The sequence below is a fragment of the Leopardus geoffroyi genome, chromosome B4 (genome assembly GCF_018350155.1).
Source record: "Leopardus geoffroyi isolate Oge1 chromosome B4, O.geoffroyi_Oge1_pat1.0, whole genome shotgun sequence".
In the NCBI taxonomy this organism is placed as follows: Eukaryota; Metazoa; Chordata; class Mammalia; order Carnivora; family Felidae; genus Leopardus; species Leopardus geoffroyi.
This window is the reverse complement of record NC_059341.1, coordinates 81,193,779-81,219,927: the sequence shown is the minus strand read 5'-3', so window position 1 is coordinate 81,219,927 and position 26,149 is coordinate 81,193,779. Positions and strand designations below refer to the sequence as shown.

Sequence of the window (26,149 nt, the reverse complement as noted above, 5' to 3'; positions counted from 1 at the left end):
GGCAAAAAAAAAAAAAAAAAAAAAAAAGAAGCAAGCTCTATCTTCAATTAGATCACACTCAAATAGAGGATAAGACAAGGACACAAACAGCTATAATGCATCATATACTACCCACTGATGGTACCCAATAAAGAGATCCAAAAAGTTTTGGGGTGCTCCAGGAGGATTCAAGGGAATCAGTGTATACATATATAAACAGATCACCAACGACTCAGAAATGCAAAAACTAATGAATGCCAAGTCACTCCCCCACAGAGTCTCTCATCATTGGTCATCATTCCCCTGCCAGCATTTCATTTTCTTGCCTTGGGACCCAGCAGTCCTGGCTCATCTGTTAACACAGTCTCCAGCTCCTTCACTGCCATCCGCAGAAATTGGCGCCGTTGACAGTGAAATTGGCCGCTAAGGAAAGAAAGTAGAAACGAGAGAAGAGTGCCTCTCCCATCCTTAAAAATCCTCCTAAGGCATTTAGGAAGGGGTATCAGATAGGAGGAACATTCAGTGCTGCCATTAGACTTGGTAAGAAAACACAAGAATCTGTGGGGAAGCAGCAAGTTCTTGGGTTGAAGCAATTAAGCTGTGGGGGGTTTAGGTGAGAACAAAGGTCAAGAGAGATTCCTATTCCATCCCCTCTTGGAGAGCCCATTCCCCACCTTTACCTGTTTGCAATTACATGCTCCTTGCTTTCCTTTATGTCTGCCACTCTCTTGCCATACCTGAAAATTGACACAAGCACAGCAGGGTTGGCCACACCACCAATTAGAGACCCTGTCCCACCTTCCCAGTCCTGAGAGATTCCAAATGACAGCCTATGTATGGGAAGCATGGGCACCCCTCACTTTCAGGATCTTTCCAAACCCAACTTTTCACCCTGGCCTACTAATAAGAGACTCATACAGCTTAGAGATTATCCAGTTCTCCTCACTATTTTCGGATGAAGAAAATAATATCCAGGGAAGAGGAACGACTTGCCCAAGGTTACATAGGGTTGTAATGGCAAAACTGGGTCTGGACTTCTTGTCATGTGCTCCTGCCTTGACACCATTAGGCCAAGTACTCTTCCGGGTTTGGGGGAGACAAAAGAGGCAGTGCATAAATATGACACGGGCCCTGCTCTTAAGTAGGAGTAGTTACTCCAGCTCTACCTTGGATCCCATTCTCACCCTTCTCCTCTTAGAATTTTTCTTTATCAGTTACCTCTGTCACTTGGTCTCTCCCTCTCCACCAGTTTACTCTCTACTCCCAACACATAAGTTCAAAGCCTCCCTTATCCTGAAAGACTTTCACTTGACCTTGACAATCTGCTGAACTTTCCTGTCCTCCCACACCACCAAACTCCTCCAAAGACACACCTAAACTCTTGACTTCCTCACCTTTCACTGACCCTTGAATCCCACAAAGATTTTGACACTTAAAAAACTGTTCTCTCTAAAGTCAATGTGAACTGTTGAATCACCAAATGGCCTTTTCGTTGATCTTCACTTGTCTGTAATATTTGACTCTCCTGACCATCTCCTTTTTCTACTAGTGATCCAGGCTCAAAAATCCCACATTACTTTAGGCTCTGTGTGTTCCCTGTGTCCCTTATATCTGTCTTCTCTTGTCCTGCATCACTGTTGCCACTGCATTAGTCAAACTTCATAACCTTTCTTTTCCCTTTTCCAAACCACTCCCTTACTGAACTTGGCACAGAATGAAAGAGATTTAGACTTGGAAAGTATCTTAATTAAATCAGGATTCAACTCCACAGCATTCCTGGTAGATAATTTTTTCACCTCTACATAGTATGATGGAAAGTGACAGGATTAGAGTCAAATAATCTGGAATTATTTCCTATTTCCAATGAGTGGCATTGAGATTTAACTCCATTTTCTCATCTATAAAAAATATATTAATACTTACTTACACATGAGGATAAGTACCATGAAGATCAAATTAGATCATTTATACCAAAAACCTCCCTCAACTATAAACCTTACATCTTAGTTGTTGTTCTTAGTGATGGGGAACTGAACACTCTTCAAACATGCCTTCCATTCCTTAAAAGCAATAATCATTTGGGGCACCTGGGTGGCTCAGTCGGTTAAGCGTCCGACTTCGGCTCAGGTCATGATCTTGCGGTTTGTGAGTTCGAGCCCCGCATCGAGCTGTGTGCTGACAGCTCAGAGCCTGGAGCCTGCTTTGGATTCTGTGTCTCCCTCTCTCTGCTCCTCCCCCACTCATTCTCTCTCTCTCTCTCTCTCTCTCTCAGAAATAAAGAAACTTCAAAAAAAAACAAGCAATAATTATTAGAAAGTTTTATAGGTATACAGATATGGATGTAGATATAGACCCAAATCCACCCCTTGTAACTTCTAATTATTAATCTTAGACTTACTCTCTCTTAACTCTGACAGTGATTCTTTTTATGGTAATATCCAGTTGTTGAGAGTATGAGGAATAAGTATTCTCATAGACTGCAGATAATACAGCTGTTTGGAGGGCAATTTGGTAGGAGCTATTAAAATTTGGTATATGCATACCCTTCACCCCAGCAATTCCACTTCTGAGAATCTACCTTAGAGAAATGTTCATGAAGATATGCGTCTAAGAATGTTCATTATAGCATTGTTTGTAATGATTTTTTTTTAAAAAAGGAAACACTCTCAACTATGCTTCAGTTAAAAAACAAAGAAAGGAAAGTGGAAATGGTTCAAATGTCCATCACAGGGGATTGGGTAAATAACTTATGTTACAACCACATAATAGAATACTATGCAACTGTTAAAAAGAATAAGATAAGTCACTATAGACGGACATGAAAAATATCTGAAATATAGTAAGTGAAAAAAAGCAAACTGCAGAACATAATGTAGCGGCGGGTCCATTGCTCTTTAAAAATTGCTGGGGCGCCTGGGTGGCGCAGTCGGTTAAGCGTCCGACTTCAGCCAGGTCACGATCTCGCGGTCCGTGAGTTCGAGCCCTGCGTCGGGCTCTGGGCTGATGGCTCGGAGCCTGGAGCCTGTTTCCGATTCTGTGTCTCCCTCTCTCTCTGCCCCTCCCCCGTTCATGCTCTGTCTCTCTCTGTCCCAAAAATAAATAAACGTTGAAAAAAAAAATTAAAAAAAAAATTGCTTATGTAAGGCTGAAAACACATTCACACCTTTACGTGTTACAGACACACAAGCATCTGGAGGACGTACGCCAAACTATTCCGGGAGATGAGATTGTAGTCAAGGTCCACTTTCTATTTTGTACATTTCTGGATATTAGTGCGCAATAAAAAAGTAATAAAGATATGTGACCCCTTCCTCAATCCAACGCCTCCTTCTCTTTATAGTTCTCTCTCGATTCTTCCCTTCACAGTCAAACTTCTTAAAAGAATTACTTATTAAATTCCTTATCCCCCATTTGCTTCTAAACCCACAACCCGGTTTTCAACCTTACCACTCAGCTGAAGTTGTGCACAGGAAGGGCACTAAGACCACCTTTATAGCCAAATCCAATGAGCATTTTCCAGTCCTCATTTTCTTTGACTTCTCAATGTCATCTAATGTAAATAACCGATCTTCCCTCCTGAGAATGTTTTCTTCCCTTCACTTCTGTCTTCCCTCTTCCCCAAAACCCTAAAAATCTCAAAATAAGATTAGTTGGCTCTCATGTCTCACCCTTTCCAACTGCTAAATAAGTCCTCGGTGACCTTGTGCACCTGTAGCACATCCTCCCGGATTAGGGTGATGTACAGGGAGCCCTGCAGACACAGCTTCCACAGCTTCTGGCACTGGTTGTTGGAGTTGAGGCACCCATTACAAAGAAGAAACCCAACTGCAGGTGGATAAAATAGTGCAGATGAAGACTTTTAGAATTTTCTATCCACGTAACACGCTGCGACATCTACTCCCACCTGATCCCATAAAACTTACTGATAATCCAGCGTTCCATCACTTCCACAGATAGGTACTCACAGGCCATCTGTGAGAAGAGAGGCAGAGATGGTCAAGCAGTTACTGAACCTGGTCTTCCCCTAAAGACTAAGGCAGTCAAGACCAGGGAAGTCAAACTAGAATTTAAGTATCAAAACCAACTTTTATTTTACCAGACTGACTCAGGACACTTTGATAAACCAGTAGCTGGGGAACCTGCCAATCATGGAGGTGAGGCAGTGGAAGTGAAATGAGCAAAAATGAATACACTTGAGAAAAGGAAATGAAGCTTGGGCTGGAAGTTGGGACAACGAAACATGTAATATAATATCTCTTCAACAGCTTAGAAAAGCAATACTCAAAATGTTCTCATGATCGCTTCCTCCTTTGGATTCTTTTGCCACTTCAAGCACAAATCACTCATTTGGCGTTTCTCATTCATCTTGTACCATCTCTTGTATTTTTATGACTACGTGGCATATATTCCCTCCAAGAGTTTAAGTTCTTGAAGCACGGATGTTGGGCCCATATTAATTGAATAAAAATATTTGTTCATTAACTGATGCCTATGTTTAATTTCCTGCTGGGCTGAATAGGTGTCTAATGACTCACTTTCATCTGTCCATTTATTCTATGATTATTCATTAAATTCTTCCTATGGGCAGCCACACGCTAATCCTGGTCCAAACAAAAGCTCGAATCCAAACATGATTTTTTAGCTATAAGAGGTTATCAACTTAGATGCATATCCTAGAAGAGGGCTAAAGCACTCTTAGGGATGATATTTCTTGAAAGAAGCACTCTCTACAGAGATGGCCTTGGCCAAGAGAATGTCATCACTGACCAGAGAAGGGAACGTACCGTGTCTGAATTGGCAGGGTTAATCATGGCTGGGGGGCTGCTGATGAGACTCAGAAGCTGGGCACTGCGCCACTGCTCAGCCCCCTGGGTCCTCCGGACGAAGAGGAAGTGCAAAGAGAGGAGAGCTTCACTCACAGCCTGTGGGAATAAACAAATGAATCCTTAATGTCAATGACGAGGACGATATACTTCCACCAGAGGAATTCTCCACTCTCTCAGGAAACTTGCCTTCGTGTGAGGCCCAAACTCCTCTGTCAACTTCTTCAGAGGGTGATCATACTCCAACACCATCTGCCCCAGACGGGCAAAACTGGGGTCACTGGAAAAAGCATAGGAGAGAAGAGTTACAGGTCTCCCTTGACCATGATGTAAACTCTCATGTTTGCAGATGGGATAAAGCTGTGTGCATAGGCTGGCATCCCCCTCCACCTTCAAAAATATAGAAACTAAACTGTGAGTTACATATACAGATAACCCATTCCAGACCCAAGTGTATCAAGCTATTAGAGAGAACTACATAGTTTGGGGCAGGTCCATGAAAGTTTCTGCCATGTAAGTACCCAAAATAGTACTGAACACATGATAGGTACTCTATAAATTCACGTTAATTAGTTGCAATTTGAGTAACATGCCTAGGTCCAAATCTGTATACAACCCAAAAAGATACAAGTAAATTCAAAGCTAATGGGTAAGGCACGTGCCTAGGTATTCCTGGAGACACATGGGAATACACATCATACATAGAACAATGTGTCACAGCCTACTGTGATTCTTCTCATCTTCATTTTTTCAGCCCTTAAATACTTTTATTTGCACTAATGGAGGGGCACAGAATTTCAGATGATCCAAAATCCATTTATATTTGGCTTCAAATGTACTATCATACATTACTTACCTCTAATGGCTTTACCTTGCTAATATTATTCCCACCAATACTAAAAAAAGAAAACTTTATCTTCCTTTCGCAATAACCTGAAAAGCACAGTGGAAGCCAGCCCAGGATTAAAAAATGATCAGAGACAATGCAAATTGGATAATCCACTAGAAGATACTCAAGAGTTAACGATATGTAAAAGAGCTGTGCACTTGTTGATATATGCCATTATAAGGATTTAAAAAAAAAATTTTTTTTTGGCCTGGATCATCATGTAGATTGTAAGTCCTCAAATGAGAAAACATGGATTCTATTTCCTTTGTGTCCACCTTGTACCTCATACCACCATGTAGGAGATTCTTCATCTCCTAAATCCCTTTAACTCACCTATGCCCATGCAGCATCTCATGGGCACAGTTGTACATGCCAATGAGTACCCGTCGGTCTTCAATCCGTGACAGAAGTAAAATAACTGAGGTGTAAGTCACGATCAAGTCCAGGTAGCTCCGGGTGAAGTCAAAGTTGAGATTCTGCAAGGAAAATACATAGGAACCCAAGAACAGCAAGGCCAATTAATCCCTATTTCACCCACCATTCCAGACAGTACTAAATAGACTCCGAAAGGGTCTGTTTAGAAGGACGAACTGGTAGGATGGAAAATTCAGAAGGAGAAAATCGGAACCACAGCCAGGGGTTAAAAATGAGCTCAATTGGGGCGCCTGGGTGGCGCAGTCGGTTAAGCGTCCGACTTCAGCCAGGTCACGATCTCGCGGTCCGTGAGTTCGAGCCCCGCGTCGGGCTCTGGGCTGATGGCTCAGAGCCTGGAGCCTGTTTCCGATTCTGTGTCTCCCTCTCTCTCTGCCCCTCCCCCGTTCATGCTCTGTCTCTCTCTGTCCCAGAAATAAATAAACATTGAAAAAAAAAATTAAAAAAAAAATAAAAATGAGCTCAAGATACAAAAAGGCCAGGAAATCTGGTAACATCTGGAGGTTAGAAGAGGTGGAATAAGAACATTTTGGTGTCATTGTTATATTAAATAAATCATACTGCTGATCTGCTTCACATGTAAATATCCTTTAACTTCAGCACTTTATACAAAAGAACTATAGTCACAGAGTGAACAATACAGTATATTATATTATAAACATATTGTAATATATTATCATCCTAAAGGAATAGGTAGAAGAGAATGACGAAGAATCTTACAATATCAAAATGGCACTGGCAGGCATCAATGGTGTTGAGAAGCTCATATACATGATCCTGGGGGTAGAATTGGAAATGAGAATGAATAAAGAATAAAGAGAAGGTGACATGTACTACTAGAATTTGAAGGGAAGGTTCTCTCCCTTAGAGGTCCTAGAGAGCCACTGAGTTACATAAGGGAAGCTGAATAGAGGGAGTTTCTCCTCAGGAAGCCATCAGTGGGCCCCTATTAAGCTTACCCTACCAAATGCCCAAGTTTCCACAGACACAAGTCACTACTATATTACACATACTCTCCTTAATTTTACCATCCCAGTGCCCCCTTCCTCCACACACACAAAAAAAAAGGTTACAAAATGCAGATCATCTGATAGGCTGTTTCTAAGATACTGGAAATTAGACCCATTTTTTATTGATAAATCCCAAAAGTTTTTCTTGTAATCCATCTCCTGTTTTCAGAAATTAGTCATTAACAAATGAGACTATGACCCAACCTTCTATGTTTCTATTTACTGACCACTTACTATGTGCTAAGTACGTACTAGGTAATTTGCATATCCTTCATTTAGCCCTCATTCCAGTGTGATAGGGATTCGTTTTCTTTTCATACACAATTTTACCTAAATAAATATGCAGTTTTATTGTGGACACTTCCCTCCCCCCACATCGGCACCACCCTCCATCCTGCCCCAACCCCCAGGTAAACCAGTTTAACAACCCAGTATGGACTTTCTTAATTTTCTCCCTATTTATATAGTCTTATTCAGATGGGGGGGGGGGGGGGAGGGGAAGGAGAAAACTAGAGAGAGAGGTTTTTTTCATCATCATTTGTGTTATAAAATTGAGATAATGTTATATTCTTCTTGCCATTTTGTTTTTCTCATCCAACCTTACCTGCTTAAAGTCCTCCAAGTCATCTGGTAGAACACTAATGTACTTCTTTTTAATGGCCACATAATAGCCCATGGTATGGTCAATTCATTCAGCCTTTTTTCCCACTGATGGACATTTTCTTTGTTCCCAGTCCCTGGCCTCTCCTTTGTTCCCTATTCCTAACATATTGGTACTTTCATTTCTACAAGGTGGATCTGCTAGATCAAAGAATATATATATTTTTACTTTAAAAATGTGTTGCCAAGGACTTGAGCAGATACTTGATAATAACAAATATACACATGGCCGATAAGCAAATGAAAAGATGTTCAACGGTATTGGTCATCAGAGAAATGCAAATTAAAACAACACTGTATACCCATGAAAAGGCTAAAATTTAAGTCAGTTAATAGTAAGTGCTGATGAGAATGTGGAGCGACTGGAACACTAATATATGACCGATGGGAGGAGAAAAGGGAACAACGACTTTGGAAAAAAAGTTTGGCAGTTTCTTACAAAATTAAACATACACGTACCATTTGATTTAACAATTCAATTTCTAAATTATTTTCCCAAGTGAAATGAAAAATATGTTGCCACAATGACTTGTACTCAAACGTTTATAGCATCGTGGGCATAATGGCCACCAATATGCATAATGGACACAACCCAATAGCCATCAACAGGTAAATAGATAAATTGTATCCATACAATGGATCAGTACTCCACAAAAATAGGAAATGAATCACAGTTACATGAAACAAGAGAGAGACATCTCAAAAACATTATACTGAGTGAAAGAAGCCAGATACAAAAGAATGCATGCTGTATAAATTCTAATTATATGAACCTGTGGAAAAGAAAAGAAAAGAAAATTCTAATCTAGAAAGCAGATCAGTGGTTGCCTGGGGCCAGGAGTTGAGGAGATAGGGATTGAACTGGGAAAAAAAAGGCTCAGGAAACATTTGGAGTGATGGAAATTTTCTATACTCTCACTGTGGTGGTTTTTACATAGGTGCATATATGTGTCAAACTTATTAAAACAGGAAAAAATGTTTCCACGTTATCTTCCCCAAAAGACCTAATCTAAATTAACACATGGGGGATTGGGGCGCCTGGGTGGCTCAGCCAGTTGAGCATCTAACTCTTGATTTCAGTTCAGGTCGTGATCCCAGGGTTGTGGGATCAAGCCCCATGTCCGGCTCTGTGCAGAGCGTGGAGCCTGCTTACGATTCTCCTTCTCTCTCTCTCTCTCTCTCTCTCTGTCCCTCTCCTCCATGCATACACACTCTCCCTCTCTCTCCCTCCCTCTCTCTCTCTCTCAAATAAATAAATAAATAAACAAACAAACAAAATTTAAAAATAAATTAATACATGGGGAAACCAAGGCTAAGAGCAGTTAAGATACATGCCCACGATCACAAACTAGTAAGGGATAGTATCAGAATTAGAACACAGAGCTCATGATTTTCCCTGTATACTACATGACTTCTAAATCTCTGTCTACCCCTATGTTGCCTCATTTGCTAGGAGGGCCTTTCTACCACACCTTCCTGAAACCCAATTCCCTAAGATTATAGATGAGATTTACTATCGGCCACTCACACAATGTCACTACATAAGTCTTATCTTCTAAAGGTAAGAATCAAAAGAGAATGGAATTAGCATTTGTTGGCCTATAACCTTACTATATGCTAAATACTGAGCTAGATGTTTTCCCTGCATCATCGCATTTAATTCTCACAAATACCCCACATAGATCTTATTTCCCCATTTTATAGATAAAGAAACTGGAATCCAAAGAGTGTCCTGTCTAAATTTATACATCTGGCAAGTGGTAAAGCTGAGATTTGAAACCAGGTCTGTCTGATTCAGAGCCTACCTACTTTACAATGCACAATATCTCAGTGTCTCTATTATTCCTCTTACCCTAAATGAGCGATACCATACACCCTGGGCTCAGAACTTTACCAATGCAGCAACCAGAAGGTGTCCTAAAATCCCCTTTGCACCCAAAGGTTTCCTAGTTTATACGCATCCAGCATTCTTTCCACCACCTCCACCAGTGCCTGCCTACCTTCTTCCTAACCACTACCCTCAATTCCAAGATTAATAACTTCTGACCTGACCCTCCTTCAGACTTTACAGTTTTCCATGTCCCCACTTCATTGTGTGATGAAAGGCCTGGATTAGCCCCCTCCGGTAGATTCAGGGCACCCAAAGCAGGGTTCCATACTCTTGTTTCATCTGAAGAAATCCTATGGTACCATCACAAACTTGGATTGCTCAGATGGCTAAAATCTGTGTTATTTCTTGAATACGTAAATAACACATGCTCATTGCAGAAAAATTATAAAATACAAACAAGCATAATTTTAATTCATTTTTAAAATCACTCAAAATCCCACCAATCAGAAGTTCAAATTTTCTTTATATGCGTGTTTCCCCATATAAATATACATATTAGAGACATCTTATGTCTTACTGTATTATAATTTGCTTTGACATTAAAGAATATATGAAAAACATTTTTCCATGCTGATTATCATAAATATTATCATCTTTCACAGCTGCATAATATTCATTTATAGACATATACTCTGAATTTTTAACCGAACCTCTATATATCGGATACATCAATTATCAATTTGTCACTATCTTAAATAAGGCAAAAGAGTACATTATTTTTTTAACAGAGTACATACTCTTACATATCTCTGTACTTCTGATTGTTTCCTTAAGAAAAACGTCTAGAAATAAAATTACTACATTAAAAAGTATGTGTTTTAGGGATGCCTGGGGGCTTAGTCCCTTAAGCCACGGACTCTTCTCGGCTCAGGTCAATGATCTCATGGTTGGTGAGTTTGAGCGGCACGTCAGGTTCTATCCTGACAGAGCAGGGCCTGCTTGGGATTCTGCCTCTCCCTCTCTCTATGCCTCCCCGGCTCATTCTCTCTCTCTCTCTCTCTCTCACTCTCTCAAAATAAACTTTAAAAAAAAAAAAAAAAATGTGTGTTTTTAAGACTTTTGAAACACATCATCAATTTGCCCTTCAAAAACATCATACCAAATAATTTTTACAGTTTGTTTACATTTACAAAAATAGTACCCGCTCATTATTTAAAACACAAAGAAAATATCTATGTAGTATTGCTACCAAAACTACAATCAGAGAGTTAACAAATCAGACAAATCCAAATTGAGGGATATTCTGAAAATAACTAGTCTGGACTCCAAAAAGTCAGTGTCATCAAAGACATAAAGAAAAAAAAAAAAAAAAAAAACCGGTTGGGAACTATTCTAAAGACTACAGGGGAGGGGCGCCTGGGTGGCGCAGTCGGTTAAGCGTCCGACTTCAGCCAGGTCACGATCTCGCGGTCTGCGAGTTCGAGCCCCGCGTCGGGCTCTGGGCTGATGGCTCAGAGCCTGGAGCCTGTTTCCGATTCTGTGTCTCCCTCTCTCTCTGCCCCTCCCCCGTTCATGCTCTGTCTCTCTCTGTCCCAAAAATAAATAAACATTGAAAAAAAAAATTTTTTTTTAAAAATAAAGACTACAGGGGCACCTGGGTGGCTCAGTCGGTTAAGCGGCCAACTTCGGCTCAGGTCATGATCTCGCGGTTGGTGAGTTCGAGCCCCGCATCGGGCTCTGTGCTGACAGCTCAGAGCCTGGAGCCTGTTTCAGATTCTGTGTCTCCCTCTCTCTGACCCTCCCCTGTTCATGCTCTGTCTCTCCCTGTCTCAAAAATAAATAAAACGTTAAAAAAAAAAATTAAAAAAAAAAAAAGACTACAGAGACATGACAGCTAAATCCAATGTGTTATACGTGAGACAACTAGTAGAATGTGAACACGGACTGTATGCTAAAACTAATAATATTGCAGTAATGTTACATTTCCTGAGGGCGATAATTATATTAGGATTATGTAAGAAAATATTCTTGTTCTTAGATGTATGCTAAAGTATTTAGGAAGGGAAATGGCACGACATCTGCAACTAACTCAAATGGTTCAGGAAAACAATAAAGATTAGCAAACATGGTAAAATACTAACAATTAGGAAATCTAAGAGAAGAATAGAATCATATTCATTGTAATATTCTTGAAATTTTTCAGATTTGTAATAAAATATTGGGGAATGGTACTTAAAATACTTGAATACTTAATAATGCTTAAATATATACGCTGTAATAAATTAAAGCTAATCATAGTCTACTCCCACAGGTAGTTATTCCTAACAGTTAAATGTATAACGTTCCAAATCTGCCCAAGTACATACTAACACTATATATATATATATATATATATATATATATATATGTATATATATATATACAAGCCTATGTATCCTTTTATTTATTTATTTTTATTTTTTTAATGTTTATTTATTTTCGAGAGAGAGAGAGACAGCACAAGCAGGGAGGGGCAGAGAGAGGGGGAGACACAGAGTCTGAAGCAGGCTCCAGTCTCTAAGCTGTAAGCACAGAGCCCAATGCAGGGCTTGAACTCACAAACCGTGAGACCATGACCTGAGCTGAATCAGACGTTTAACCAACAGAGCCACCCAGGTGCCCCATAAATGAAATGTAATTATATCATACACTATAACTTGTTTTTCTTTAACCAAGATATCCTTCCACATCAGTACATATCCCTTACTTTTTTTTTTTTTTAATTTTTTTTTTTTTACGTTTATTTATTTTTGAGACAGAGAGAGACAGAGCATGAATGGGAGAGGGTCAGAGAGAGAGAGGAAGACACAGAATCTGAAACAGGCTCCAGGCTCTGAGCTGTCAGCACAGAGCCCGATGCGGGGCTCGAACTCACGGACTGCGAGATCATGACCTGAGCCGAAGTCGGTCGCCCAACCGACTGAGCCACCCAGGAGCCCCAATCCCTTACTTTTTCAAGAAACAATGTTAAGAAACATAAATGAACATCTACTAAAGAAGGAATAGCCTCAGAAGGATAATGCCTATACTGGGGTCCTAGGCTAGAGAGAGCTCACCCGAAATTCCATGACATCCACAAATGACTGGTAGTAGTTGATGAGGAATCTAATTATCTCAGATTTTTCTCGATGTACTGGTCCTAAATGTTGCTGAGGGAAACACAAAGCAAAAATTTTAAAACACAAAATAACACAATTGTTCAAGGTAATCCAAGAAGAATAGGAGTCATGCCTAAAACATTCTTGAAAAGACTTGAAATACACTGACAGGCAAAGTTGGAAAATCTCCAATGCTCTGAAGGTCTTAAACAGAGGAGAGTCTCTAGGTAAGATGATGCGTATAATCTTGACTAGATACAGAGTGCTAAATGAGAGGAAACTTCAAGGTCTCTTTCAGTCAAAGAGGCTTGCCATTTATATTAAAGTCAAAAGAAGCAGAATGAGAAGATGCTATACGTATAATGGTAAGAAATCTAGGGCTAATATTTAATGGAGGAGAACTAAGGAACATTCCACGAGATGCCTGATTCTCAGATAATCAGCAAGGAAACAGAGGGGGAAACAGGAACAACGGTAAAATAAATGTACCTTGCTGGGTTGATCAAACTGTCTTCCTCTATAAGAACAAAGTGTTCTCGTGAATCTTGCAACGGAGAAAGGGGCAATGCTTTGCTCTAGCTTACCCTGAGAGAATCCCATCTTATCTCAGAACTCTCAAGATTACAAGAGCCTGAAGCCCTGTTGTTGAGCCCAGGAAAACTAAAAGGAGGCTACTCTATCCCCTGCCAAGTTCAAAGAAAGGCAGTTAAAAGAGGAGAGTTCAAGCCATCCAAGCACAGAATAATTTCAGAGAAAAGAGAGGAGAGGGATCATGTTCTCACCGTGCTGCTTCGGACATCAATGTTGGGAAATTTCTTGTTGATATACTTGAGAGAAGGTTCCATGGACTTTTCCAGTAAAAAAGGTGGCTTGGATTTGGGGTCTGAGCAAGTCTGCACCAATAAAGCACACTCTGTTTCAACCCTTTCTCCTGTCCCTCCAAACATACCCCTCCCTGCAGCATTCATTCTCACACAGTCTCATGGAAAGGGAATCTGAGAATTCATTATGAAAGCATTATGAAAGTCTACTGTTAAGTAGACGAGGAACAAGCTCCAAGACATGAAGCCAACTATCAGTAGAGCTGAACAACCTGGGTATCTTGTCTCACGGAGAAGAATTCAGCGAATTCAGCGTCTGCTGGGGCCCCAGCGCAAAGAGGAAGCTCTCTCCCCACCCCTCAGCTGAAGCCGGAAGGAGAAAAGCAGCTGCTCCTGAATTAGACTTCATGGGCAAGTGTGTCACAATTATGTCCATATCTAAGTATCTCACCCAGAGGGCATTTGTAGGAGTCACGGGGTCAGACAAACCATGTTCCTGGTGATTTGTTTTATTACAAAATGCATAAAAGTTCCCTCTCCCTATTTTCTCTTCCAGAAACTCCCTACTCCCGCCCCTGTCTTTATCTCTTTACTTCCCTAGGCCCAGCTCCTTGCCCCCCACCCACCCCCCACCCCCGCCTAGTCTCACTCTTGTCACCAGCCTCTCTCAACTCAACAGATCCTATCCTAAGCATACACACACAACCAGAGCATGAATTCTCAGACTCTAAGTATCTCAGAAGGCACCTACCCATATTTTATTGAAATATCTATTTTTTTCCTTTTAGGTAAGTACTTCCATGGAAAAGTTTTTGCCAGAGACCCAACTTTGGATGTCTTCAGAGTATGGGAGATCAACAATAAACAATGAGACCCAGAATTCTAGATCCCAGACCTTATTCAAGTGACTCAGAACAAAATTATTTCCTACCTCCATATGCCCAGCAGAAAGCAGACACTCTCATTGGGGCGAGAATCATATCGAGAAGGGGAAAGCCCTTAAAAAGAGCCTCCCGTTCTGCCTTCCTACACTGGCTGGCCTATGTAATCCGAGTGACTGAAGGCCAGTGGGAAAGAAGAGGAGTCCAGCCCCTGGAACTGCCAGCCACGGGGTCCCCTGCCCTACTGTTGCTGGAATAATTAGTACTGGCCCAGTTGTTCATGCTTACCTTCTTGATGTTATACATTCGGATGAGAACACCCTGACCTCGATCATTCAGAATAGTGAGCTTCTCGGCTAATTTATGCTGGTAGGCAGAGGTCAAAGACATGATGGCCACCGAAAGAGAGGAGTATCCGGACAGCAATGCCGAATCTCCCCAAACACTTTCAGCTCAGGTGGTGACACCCCCTGGGCGGAGGGACCCAGCCTGGTTGGTGCGCTGGTCTTCCTGTAGCCTCTACAATTGGCTCATGGGGGAAAGCAGTCATTACAGCTCACAGACCTTCAGAATCTTCTTGTGCTTCCTCTTGCACACTCAGCAGGAGACACTTCCTCTTTCTAGCTGTGTAGCATTTTTGGTAAGACTGTGAAATTGGTGGAGGCAGGGGAGAGGGACAGGCTTTCAAGGCTCCTCACAGTATAGCACCAACCTTTTTGGCCTTACCCCTTCACTAGAGTCCTATAAAAAGCTCTGCACCAGACAAACAAGTATCGACTACCCCACTCCCATCCACCTTTATGCTTTTTCTCTTTTATATATCCCCATCAAGAACACCTATGTTAGGGGCGCCTGGGTGGCTCAGTCGGTTAAGTGTCCAACTTCAGCACAGGTCATGATCTCATGGTTTGTGAATTCGAGCCCCATATCAGGCTCTGTGCTGATAGCTTGGAGCCTGGAGCCTGCTTCAGATTCTGTGTCTCCCTCTCTCTCTGCCTCTCCCCTGCTCATGCTCTGTCTCTGTCTCTCAAAAATAAATAAATGTTTAAAAAAAATTAAAAAAAAAAAAGGAACACCTATGTTATTCTCAGCTGAACCTTAGGCCTATCCATCTTTTAGGGCCCAGATTAAATCCCAAATCCTCCACATTATCCCTTCCAGTGTCAAATACTATACAGAACACCATATTCTTCACTATATTTTTAAGTATATGACTTATCTCCCCCAACCACATCATAAGCCCCTTAATGATAGGAATTGTATCTAATACTTCTTCATATCTTTCACAATACTTTAATACAGTGATTCTTAAAATGTAGTCATATCAGCATCATCTAGAAACTTGTTAGAATGCATATTCCCAGGACCCACTCCAGACCTACTGAATCCAAAACTCTGGGGTAGGGTCCAGCACTCTGTGTTTCTTTTTTTTTTTTTTTTCAACGTTTATTTATTTTTGGGACAGAGAGAGACAGAGCATGAATGGGGGAGGGGCAGAGAGAGAGGGAGACACAGAATCGGAAACAGGCTCCAGGCTCTGAGCCATCAGCCCAGAGCCCGACGCGGGGCTCGAACTCACGGACCGCGAGATCGTGACCTGGCTGAAGTCGGACGCTTAACCGACTGCGCCACCCAGGCGCCCCATGCAGCACTCTGTGTTTCAATAAGCCTCCCAAGTAATTCCAATGTACTCTCAAGTTTGAGAACCACTGCTCTTGCACAAGAGTTCATTTATTTTTTTTAAGTTTATTTATTTATTTTGAGAGAGAGAACAGTCACACAAGTGGGGAAGGCACAGAGAGACAGTGCGAGAGAGAATCCAAAGCAGGCTCCACATTGTCAGAGCAGAGCCCGATGTGGGGCTTGAACTCACAAACTGTGAGATCATGACCAGAGCTGAAATGAAGAATTGGATGCTTAACCTACCAAGCCACCCAGGCCCCCATCTAGTACAATAGCTCTTTTTTTTTTTTTTTTTTTTTTAATTTTTTTTTCAACGTTTATTTATTTTTGGGACAGAGAGAGACAGAGCATGAACGGGGGAGGGGCAGAGAGAGAGGGAGACACAGAATCGGAAACAGGCTCCAGGCTCTGAGCCATCAGCCCAGAGCCTGACGCGGGGCTCGAACTCCCGGACCGCGAGATCGTGACCTGGCTGAAGTCGGACGCCTAACCGACTGCGCCACCCAGGCGCCCCTCTAGTACAATAGCTCTTAAAGGTGCTTAAGAAACTGAGATCAATCCCTATCCTCTGAGATTCAGGATTGGTAACTCTGCAGTGAGGCCTAGAAATCTGCATTTCTAAGTACCATGGGAGGATTTGGTGCAAATATTCCATCAAATACATGTTGAGAAACATTGATCTAGAACACCACCTCTTGGACTCAACCACTTAGTAAAGATGCTGACTTGTTTGTTGAATTATTAAGACTAAATTGGGAAATAGGCCACATGAAGAACATATTAACTGAGATTAACAAGGGAAAAGTAATTAATAGACTTTAAATCTTAGAAGGCTGAATAAATTTTAGCACTAAAAAATTCTTGCCATTCTAACCAGGCCTTAGCTCCCTAATTCAAGAAAACCAACTCACTTTCATGTTTCTTTCAAGGAGAAAAGCAGAACGTCCTCAGAAAAATTCTATATTACAGAGTTGTCTTCATATCTACTTCCTTTCCAATACCTTTTCTCCACTTTTCTTTTAAAAAAATTTTTTAACGTTTATTTATTTGAGAGAGAGGGAGAGAGAGACAGAACGCGAGTGGGGGTGGGACAGAGAGAGAGGGAGACACAGAATCTGAAGCAGGCTCCAGGCTCCCAAGTGGTCATCAGCACAGAGCTTGATGCGGGGCTCGAACTCATGAACCGCAAGATCATGACCTGAGCTAAAGTCGGACCCTTAACCGACAGAGCCACCCAGGCACCCCCTTCCACTTTTCAATCATTCTCATTTTCCATATCCAGGGCTCTTACATTATTCCAATAAATCCTGGGATGGAGGGATAGGAGAGCTGATTGGCATTATTATATACAGATCTTAATACGTTTGTTCTCAAGATAATGTCTCTTTTAAAGAAACAAGATAACAGTGCTTACACAAAATTTCAAACATCCCTAAGGGAAACTTTATACTCCTGGAAAACAGAATCTGCCTTCCAGTTTATTTACTAGATAGAATCCCTAGAAAGCTAGGGGCCTGGAATGAGGTGTTATTGGCCCTGAAGATTTGAATTACCTGCTATTCTCAAAGAAACCCAGGTTCTACTAAGGACATTGGTGGGATTTCTACTGGTCTTTCACCTTGATGGGGGAGATTGAGAGCAGTTGCTGAGGCACCAACAGGTAGGAAGCACAGCTGCCATACAGCCGCAGCCTTTTTAACAGGTTAGTATAGTTTCATTGGATCTTTTTCGCTTGCATTTGTTATCCTCCTGAAAATTTTGTTGAAGACTCTCCATACCAAGCCAATCTTTTCTCCTGTTCCCAAACACATACTCCCCAACCCAGCAGGGACCAGCCTAGTAGTCTACTGTGAATGTGCCACATTCATTTCTGCCTTTCTCATGACGTGTGCTTTCCCTCTTGCTGACCCAAGTCCTACTCGATCTTCTGGATCTGGCTCAAAGAGTCCTAAGTCCGGCCCTTGCTGAACTCCTGCGGTATTTGGTCACTACCACATATTTTACATCTAAATTAGGTCCCATCTTTGACTGCCTGTTTCATATTCTACTGCCACCCCAGCTGAACTGTAAGATTGCTGGAGACTGGAAAACACTTATTTGCTTGTATTTAGTATATGTGAAAACCCTACATTTCGGCATAGGACAGATTTTGGGCTTGAATGTAGTTGAGTCCAATGGACAAAGCCTTATGATTTAGAGGCAAGAAGCCAGGTTATGGAGCCATAAAGCTTGAGTCCATATCCCAACTCTATCATTTAGCAGCTCTGATCCAGTTTCCCTGCCTACAAAATGGAGATATTGATAACAGTTCCTACCGAAAGGAACTGTATTAAGGTCCTACACACGAAGTGATGACCTAGTTATATACTAGGGACCCGGTACTTTAAGTGCTTTTGTACATATTACCTCAAATAATACTAATGTTATTCAAACATGTGCTAGCTTTGTAACTTCAGGGTCTCTCTCACTCACGGAGTTGGTTTCCTAATCTATAGAACCGTGGTGATCCCTCATGTACCTGTAGAAGTGGTTACATTCCTCATATACCTGTAGAAGTGGTGTTTGTAAACATTCAGCTCAAGGCCTGGTACGCTGGATTAAGAATGCCGAAAAGAAAGTAAAATTTGGGTGTTTTTAGTATGTGATGAGCTTATGTCACTTTCTGTGAAATTGTACTTGGCATCGCATAAAGAAAAAGGCCAGATTTAAAGATGGGACTAATTGTTCCAACTGGTAGACTTTAGAGAAACTTCATTGGAAAGACCATGCAGCAGTTCCTCCTGGAAACTGGAAGAACCCTTCTGAGGGTGGTTCAATTACCCCCGGGCAGGGCCTAGTAACCCCGGCTACAAGTCAGAATCCCCTGTGGAACTCTTTTAAAGCCACAGTCAGCCAGACCTCATGTGTGAAGATTCTGATCTGCTAGTTCTGGAAGATCTGTCACTTTAAAACTACTCAGTGATTTTCATGCACAACCAAGACTGAAAAACAGTCATTCAAGACTTAACTATGACATCAAAAACTTCCAAACCTCTTGAGAAACCGTAGACCATACGGTGGGAGAAGAGGAATTGAGTAGCTTGAACAGAAAGTTGATTTACATCACTTGACAAAGGTACTTTGCTCTCCCTCACCCCAAACTTCTGCGAAATTTGCCTTGTTCTGACTTGTAGGATTGTTTCCCTCTTCAGATTCACACACTTCCCTTCAGATTCTTGAGAGACATTGCTTCAAGAATAACGTAAGAGGTCTCAAAGGCCTCTAGACTCAGTTTAATTGTCAAAGTAGCTTCGAGGCTACAACACTCTCGCCAAGTCTAATACGTATTAAATCAAATGGCCTCCATTATAGTCTTGGCCTCCCAACATGGGATATTCAGCTATCGATAATTAGACGAACGGTCCAAGCTTACCAATTCTTGCTGCCACTTTTGAAGCACTCTTTGTTAAGACCAGCCTTATCAGTCTGATCAAACTTTATACTTTTCTAGGCTGCTGGATAAAATAAGAGTTTGGGGTTATCTGAAGACTACATTTTAGTATTAAAGCTCTTCTTCTATTATCTTTAAGAATCTAAAGATAACTGTATGATACTGGATTATACTGCAGGTGTTATTTTCCAGAAAGCCAATTCACTTTATAATAAGTGTTCGTGGCTCTAATATTATCATTAACATGCAGTGTAAGCTTGAAAGAGCCACCCTGGCTTGCGTTCCTGAAAGGCACCTGAGTGTAAATCCCTGGACTTAATCATCTAAATGCTCTCAGGAAAATCTGACATTTAACAGTCTAGCTCTGTGCCCTTTGTCTATGCCCTAGGCATGATCCAAAGCAGAATTGAAATGGGCTATTCTAGGCACTTTTCTATCCTTCCTTCTTATGCCACTCTGCCTTGATCCTCTCCCCGCCCCCCCCCCCCATCTCAATCAGACTATGCTGTCCCTGCTTTGCAGAAATCTCAGCTGTAGCTGTTGCCTGGAAACTTGGGAGTCCTTGAAGTGAATGTCTGCTAGGATAGCTAAAGACAGCTAGCCATAAGGGAAAGTAGGCCTCCTATTGGCAGTCAAATGTGGCAGATTTGAGATGGTATATTCTTAGTTCTTTCTAGGAGTCTTCATATGCTGATACGTACAACTTTAAAGATTTCAGACTGGCATTCGCAGATAATTATAAAGTAGCCTGAACTTGAACATGGTACTGTTCATTCTTCTATTCCCCTCTCCCCAAAAGGGCTATGCTGATCTGACAAGTAGCATCTTTGTCTAGCAAAGGGCTTAATTTAGATAGATTTGGCAAAGAGAAGGAAGGGAGCAATGCTGAACTGTAAAGGAACCAGCTGCCCCGGCCTTGCTTTCCTGAACACTCAAGCTGATGGTGCTGAATTTCATCTTACCCCAGTACTGTGAGCTTTCCAAAGAGCCTTGTCTGTTTAATACTCTATTTGGGGGCACAGAATTCTATTCAAAAGAACCCATAAGACTAAAATATATGTATAAATGTTCATTTTTAGTTTTCCAAGGCATGTAAGCCGTGAAGTTCTCCTATTAGCTGACTTGGCTATTGCTTTAGACATGCAAAACTTTCATAGGGAGATACCCGTATCTTTGCCTCTTTTTTTGAGAACAGAAAGTAGGCCTATGTCAAAACTACTTGATCTTAAATGTCAATATTTTCTTTGTCAACCCAAGGTTCCTACTATTTAGGCCTCATGGAGCCAGAAGTCCTAGAAATATGTCCTTATGACCCAAACCACAGGATGCCAGCCAGCAGGTTACAGTACCACCTGGCATCATGTAGAAAGGTACGTTTTCCTGGTTAATACAAAATGTTGGGATACCTGGGTGGCTCAGTCAGTTAAGCATCCCACTCTTGGTTTCAGCTCGGGTCATGATCTCAGTTTGTGAGTTCCAGTCCTGCATCAGGCTCTGTGCTGATGGTGTGGAGCCTGCTTGGGATTCTCTCTCCCCTTCTCTCCCTCTCTCAATCTCTCTCTCTCTCTCTAAAATAAATAAACTTTTTAAAAAATGTTAAATCACTGGTGGAAGAAATATAAGCTCAATATAAAAAGTTAAAAGATTAAAAAAAAAAAAAAAAAAAAAGAACAAGCTTCTGACCATACATAGCACTTAGCAGTTCTTAATGTTGGAAATGGTTTGTCTTCAGCATTTCCTGAAAGGAATGGAGGGTAGAATACAGGCAAAACCTAACAGCCATTTCACAAGAGCCTTTTTCTTTTAGAAAAATCTGAAGATAGCTAAAAAGATGGCTAATTGCAAATATAATGCTTGCCATGTGGTCCCAGTCAAAAGGCTCAAGGAACATGAGGCTAACTGTGTCAATAGAACTGCTGTAGATGATGGTAAGTCTTTTTGAGGGGGGGGGGGTGGGGGGAGGATAGATGAGTGGCATCAAGTTCTATTGCCACTTGCCCTCCATATTTCATAACTAGGGAAGTCTTAGCCCACTAAGAGGAATGAAAAACAAAAGGAAGTTTCTACTCTTCTACTCTACTTCTACAACTTCTGATCTGCTTTATTTCAGAGCCATTTAATCTTCCAAAGGTTATTTCTCCGAGTTTGGAGCCAAATGAAAAACTTTCTAATACTGCCAATCAGATTCTAGACCCTGATGTCTGGAACATAGGTGAGCAAGGGTGAAACAGTGAACACAGCCATAAGTGAAGGCTTGGACTCTAAGCCCTTCATAGCTGATAAGTACTGTAGTCCTGGATAAATTAAGTCTTAATACTCCTCCCACAAAATCCTTCAACACAGTCAAATAAATCTGGGAATTTCATCTGCATCTGGAGAAGCAACCCAGCAAAAAGGGATCTAATTAAAACCAAAAATCATTTATAACAGCTTAAAGAATCTTACCTTACCAATATCTGGTCACTTTCCATAGAAAAAAGTATTGGTATAAATTGAAACTTGTAGTCTAAAAGGTTTGGATTTATCCCATCTCAAGTGATATCCTTTCTCTAAAATGTAGCATGCCATAAAGAATTCACTAGTTTTCAGTCAGTCTAGGTTCAACTATATGCTGTGGCCATAAGGAAAGTTACTTCTCAACCACATCTCCCTCACCTATAAAGGTATAACACCTACCTTATAAGATAAGTATTAAATAAAGATGTATGTGTGTATTAGAATAATGCAAGTTCCTTTAACAGATAAAGTTCAAGTTGTGTTGATATCCTGGTTTAACACAACAGAAGTTTCCTTGTGTAACCCAATGCAAGCATTCAGTGGGGATGGTGGATTGAGACCACAGGCTCTTTTCATCTGTGACTGTCACCTTCCACGCTTGGCTTCCCAAACTGCCACAAAAAGACAGTGGAGGTGCGGGTGCCTCTTAAGCAGCTTGACCCAGAAGAAAATACTTCCACTCACATTCCATTGGCAAAAACTAATCATATGGCCACACCTAAGGTAAAACTGGTGGGAACGTTGTCCCTGGTGGCACAGGCAATTCCCAGCAACAACTATGGAAGAGAGATTCAAATCTCTGCTGCCAACTAGCTTTCTCTGCAACAATCTAAAAATGCTTAGTACTGGGGCACCTGGGTGGCTCAATCGGTTGGGTGTCTGACTCTTCAGGTCATGGTCTCACAGTTCATGGGTTCGAGCCCTGCATCGGGCTCCATGCTGATGGGGCAGGGCCTGCTTGGGACTCTCTCTCTCTCCCTCTCTCTGCTCCTTCAGCATGCGTTCCTCTCTCTCATAAAATAAATAAACTTTAAAAAAATTAAAAATTAAAAAAAAATGCTTAGTACTTGTATCACATCTCCATCCTCTCTCCTTGTTTCTAGATAACACATATCATTCTCCTTTATTTGTTCTTAAGACATTTGCTCCAAAAATGCTGGTTTGTGAAAGGTAAGATAAATCATCTTACAGAAGTCATTGGAATAGTAGGGTGCCTGGTAGCTCACTCAGCTGAGCGTGTAGATTTTGGCTCAGTAATGATCCCAGGGTCATGGGATTAAGCCCCACATTAGGCTCTGTGCTGAGCATGGAACCTAAGATTCTCCCTCTCTTTCTCTCTCTCTCCCTTTGTCTCTCTCCCTCGCTTGCATACTCTCTCTAAAAAATTTTTTTATAAAAAATTTTTTTAAAGTTATTGGAACAGAGAGAAAAATACCTTTAAGTTCAATTCTTAAAGCTAGATGGCCACTATGTCACAGACCTGGCAGATGCCTAAACTTCAATTATAAATGTTTAAAAACCTATACTCATGGGCTCTGAGTACCTCCATTCCCTCCCTAAGGCTCCACTTAGGACTTTAATCCATTAAGGACTTGATTACACAGGTTCTCAATTCTATCTTAGATTTTCAAAAATAAAAAAAAACAATTCCTAAAATTGTAAAGGGAAAATAATTATTATACTACACATGAACCAACCTAACAAGGATCCCCAACCTAACAAGCTTGAAGGGCACATCTAAGAGTTAGAGAAGCCAGGGCACTTGGGTGGCTCAGTAGGTTAAGCATCTGACTCTTGGTTTCGGCTCAGGTCATGATCTCTTGGGTAGTGAGTTTGAGTCCCACACTGGGCTCCGTGCTGACAGTGCAGAGCCTGCTTAGGATTCTCTCTCTCTCTCCCTCTCTTTCTGTCCCTCCCCTGCTCTCTCTCTCTCTCTCTCTCTCTCTCTCTTAAAATAAAATAAGTAAACTTAAAAACAAGAGTTAGAGGGGCACCCGAGTGGTTCAGTTGGTTAAGTGTCCCACTTCAGCCCAGGTCATGATCTCATGGTTCATGGGTTCAGGCCCCGTATCAGGCTCTGTGCTGACAGCTCAGAGCCTGGAGCCTGCTTCAGATTCTGTGTCTCCCTCTCTCTCTGCCCCTCCCCTACTCGAATGTACTCTGTCTCTGTCTCTCAAAAATAAATAAGACATTAAAAAAATTAAAAAAATAGAGAGAGAAAGAAGCCATCGATGGAATTACCCACCACGTGTACAGGGGTATGGGAAGTACAAAGGGACTGTATAAACAGAAGCTTGCACGAAGTCAATAATTCCTACTCTGACAATAATATCAACCATTTGTGATAAAGTAATTTTAATCTCTGGGGCACCTGGGTGGCTCAGTCAGTTAAGCATCTGACTTGTGACGTTGGCTCAGGTCATGATCTCACAGTTTGTGAGATGGAGTCCCACACCAGGCTCTGTGCTGACAGCTCAGAGCCTGCTTGGGATTCTTTCTCTCCCTCTACCCCTCCCCCACTCATGCACACTCTCCCTTTCTCTTTCCCAAAATAAATAAATAAACCTTTTTTATAAAGTGATTTTAATCCCCTAGAACTGGTTATCTAAACTAAATCTTCAGTGCTGGTCTCCAACTAATTTTCCTTTTTTGGTTATCTTCTACAGTGACTCAAGAGACATAAAAAAAGAGACTATGGATGAAAAACATCCTAACAACTATAAGTCCTGGAGAAAAGGTAGAGTAACTTTTTTAAACTAGTGGGTCCCTGGGTGGCTCAGTCAATTAAGTGTCTGACTCTTGATTTATGCTCAGGTCATGACCTTGGGGTCATGAAGTCAAACCCCAAGTCGGACTCCACACTGGCTGTGGAGCCTGTTTAAGATTCTCCCTTTCAGGGCACCTGGGTGGTTCAGTGGGTTGAGCATCCGACTTCGGCTCAGGTCATGATCTCGCGGTTTGTGAGTTCACGCCCCACGATGGGCTCTGTGCTGACAGCTCAGAGCCTGGAGCCTGCTTCGGATTCTGTGTCTCCCTCTCTCTCTGCCCCTCCCCCACTCACACTCTGTCTCTCTCTCCTTCAAAAATAAATAAACATTTAAAAAACAAAAAAGAGGGGCGCCTGGGTGGCGCAGTCGGTTAAGCGTCCAACTTCGGCCAGGTCACGATCTCGCGGTCCGTGAGTTAGAGCCCCGCGTCGGGCTCTGGGCTGATGGCTCAGAGCCTGGAGCCTGTTTCCGATTCTATGTCTCCCTCTCTCTCTGCCCCTCCCCCGTTCATGCTCTGTCTCTCTCTGTCCCAAAAATAAATAAACGTTGAAAAAATAAATAAATAAATAAATAAATAAATAAATAAATAAATAAATAAAAAATAAAATAAAAATAAAAAACAAAAAAGATTCTCACTTTCCTTTTCCCTCTGCCCCTGCCCCTCTCACACTTATGCTTGCACTTGCACTCTCTCAAAAAAAACTAACAGTATCATAGTTCTAGGATATTAACAGTTTTAACTAATCACTAATGTCGTATTCTAAATCTTCAAAGTTTCTTAGACAAACTTTTATTGTTTAAAAAAATAAACCATATTTTCTATTCTAAGTCCTTCTCCACACCAAATAGTAGAATGCAAAGAAAGTCCCAATGGCTTTAAGTCAGAGTATGGAGAAAGAGCTGTCTAAAACTCTATTTGAAATGCAACTAACACATATCGAGCTTAGGTCTTCTATAAAAACACTATAAAAAATGACACTACTTTAATGTTCTCTTTCTACCCATAGGTCAGAAAAACTGATGGAGAAGCTGTGGATTAAAGAGCCAGCAGACAGAAAATGTATTGTCCTTTTTCAAACTTTGGGGAAATCTTAACTGTCAAGTTTTAGATAACAACTCCAGCCATTGTTGGCATCTTAGTATGTTTTTATTTATTTAAATAAAGAATATCCTTCCTGTGACCGGCTTCATTTGGTTTTTTAGTCTTCCTTGTTTTCATATCCTCATTTGTCAACCAAAAGGCTAGAGGGCTTTTTTGCCTATTTCCCTTATTAGTGCAGGAAATACAGTAACCTTAATCATATCCTTTTTTGTTTTTCTTTTTTTTACCATTTATTCAGTTTTAAGAGAGAGAGAGAGACAGAGCGTGAGCAGGGTAGGGGCAGAGAGAGAGACACAGAATCTGAAGCAGGCTCTAGACTCCGAGCTGTCAGCACACAGCCAGACGTGGGGCTCGAACTCACAAACCATGAGATCATGACCTGAGCTGAAGTCAGACGCTTAACCGACTGAGCCACCCAGGCGCCCC

At 41.4% G+C, this 26,149-nt stretch overlaps 2 protein-coding genes across 4 annotated transcripts in view; one reads left to right on the top strand and one right to left on the bottom strand.

Annotated features, from left to right (window-relative positions):
- Nucleotides 1-14,922, bottom strand: part of NCKAP1L (NCK associated protein 1 like) — a 40,091-nt gene extending 25,169 nt beyond the window's left edge. The window contains exons 1-11 of the mRNA XM_045466831.1: nt 14,752-14,922; nt 13,544-13,654; nt 12,720-12,812; nt 6,844-6,900; nt 6,025-6,167; nt 4,992-5,082; nt 4,764-4,901; nt 3,903-3,951; nt 3,648-3,804; nt 660-716; nt 306-402 (exon numbers count right to left, since the gene is read on the bottom strand). Coding sequence (XP_045322787.1) covers nt 306-402; nt 660-716; nt 3,648-3,804; nt 3,903-3,951; nt 4,764-4,901; nt 4,992-5,082; nt 6,025-6,167; nt 6,844-6,900; nt 12,720-12,812; nt 13,544-13,654; nt 14,752-14,853 — 1,095 coding nt within the window. The 5' untranslated portion in view covers nt 14,854-14,922. The remainder of the gene's footprint in view (nt 1-305; nt 403-659; nt 717-3,647; nt 3,805-3,902; nt 3,952-4,763; nt 4,902-4,991; nt 5,083-6,024; nt 6,168-6,843; nt 6,901-12,719; nt 12,813-13,543; nt 13,655-14,751) is intronic.
- A 2,473-nt stretch (nt 14,923-17,395) lies between these two features.
- On the top strand, nt 17,396-25,799 carry LOC123592033 (gametocyte-specific factor 1-like). Of its 3 annotated transcripts, XM_045466830.1 has the most exons (8): nt 17,407-19,261; nt 20,244-20,339; nt 20,834-20,946; nt 21,384-21,504; nt 21,687-21,788; nt 22,957-23,023; nt 24,520-24,590; nt 25,629-25,799. In XM_045466830.1, exons 3-8 carry the CDS (start codon nt 20,854-20,856, stop codon nt 25,640-25,642), a joined length of 468 nt encoding a protein of 155 aa, XP_045322786.1. In that variant the 5' UTR covers nt 17,407-19,261; nt 20,244-20,339; nt 20,834-20,853; the 3' UTR covers nt 25,643-25,799. The 3 variants fall into 3 exon arrangements, with proteins under 3 accessions (XP_045322784.1, XP_045322785.1, XP_045322786.1); XM_045466828.1 differs by lacking the exons at nt 22,957-23,023; nt 24,520-24,590; nt 25,629-25,799 and adding an exon at nt 22,318-22,719 and having other exon boundaries at nt 17,396-19,261; XM_045466829.1 differs by lacking the exons at nt 20,244-20,339; nt 22,957-23,023; nt 24,520-24,590; nt 25,629-25,799 and adding an exon at nt 22,318-22,719 and having other exon boundaries at nt 17,396-19,261.
- The last annotated feature ends 350 nt before the right edge of the window (nt 25,800-26,149 follow it).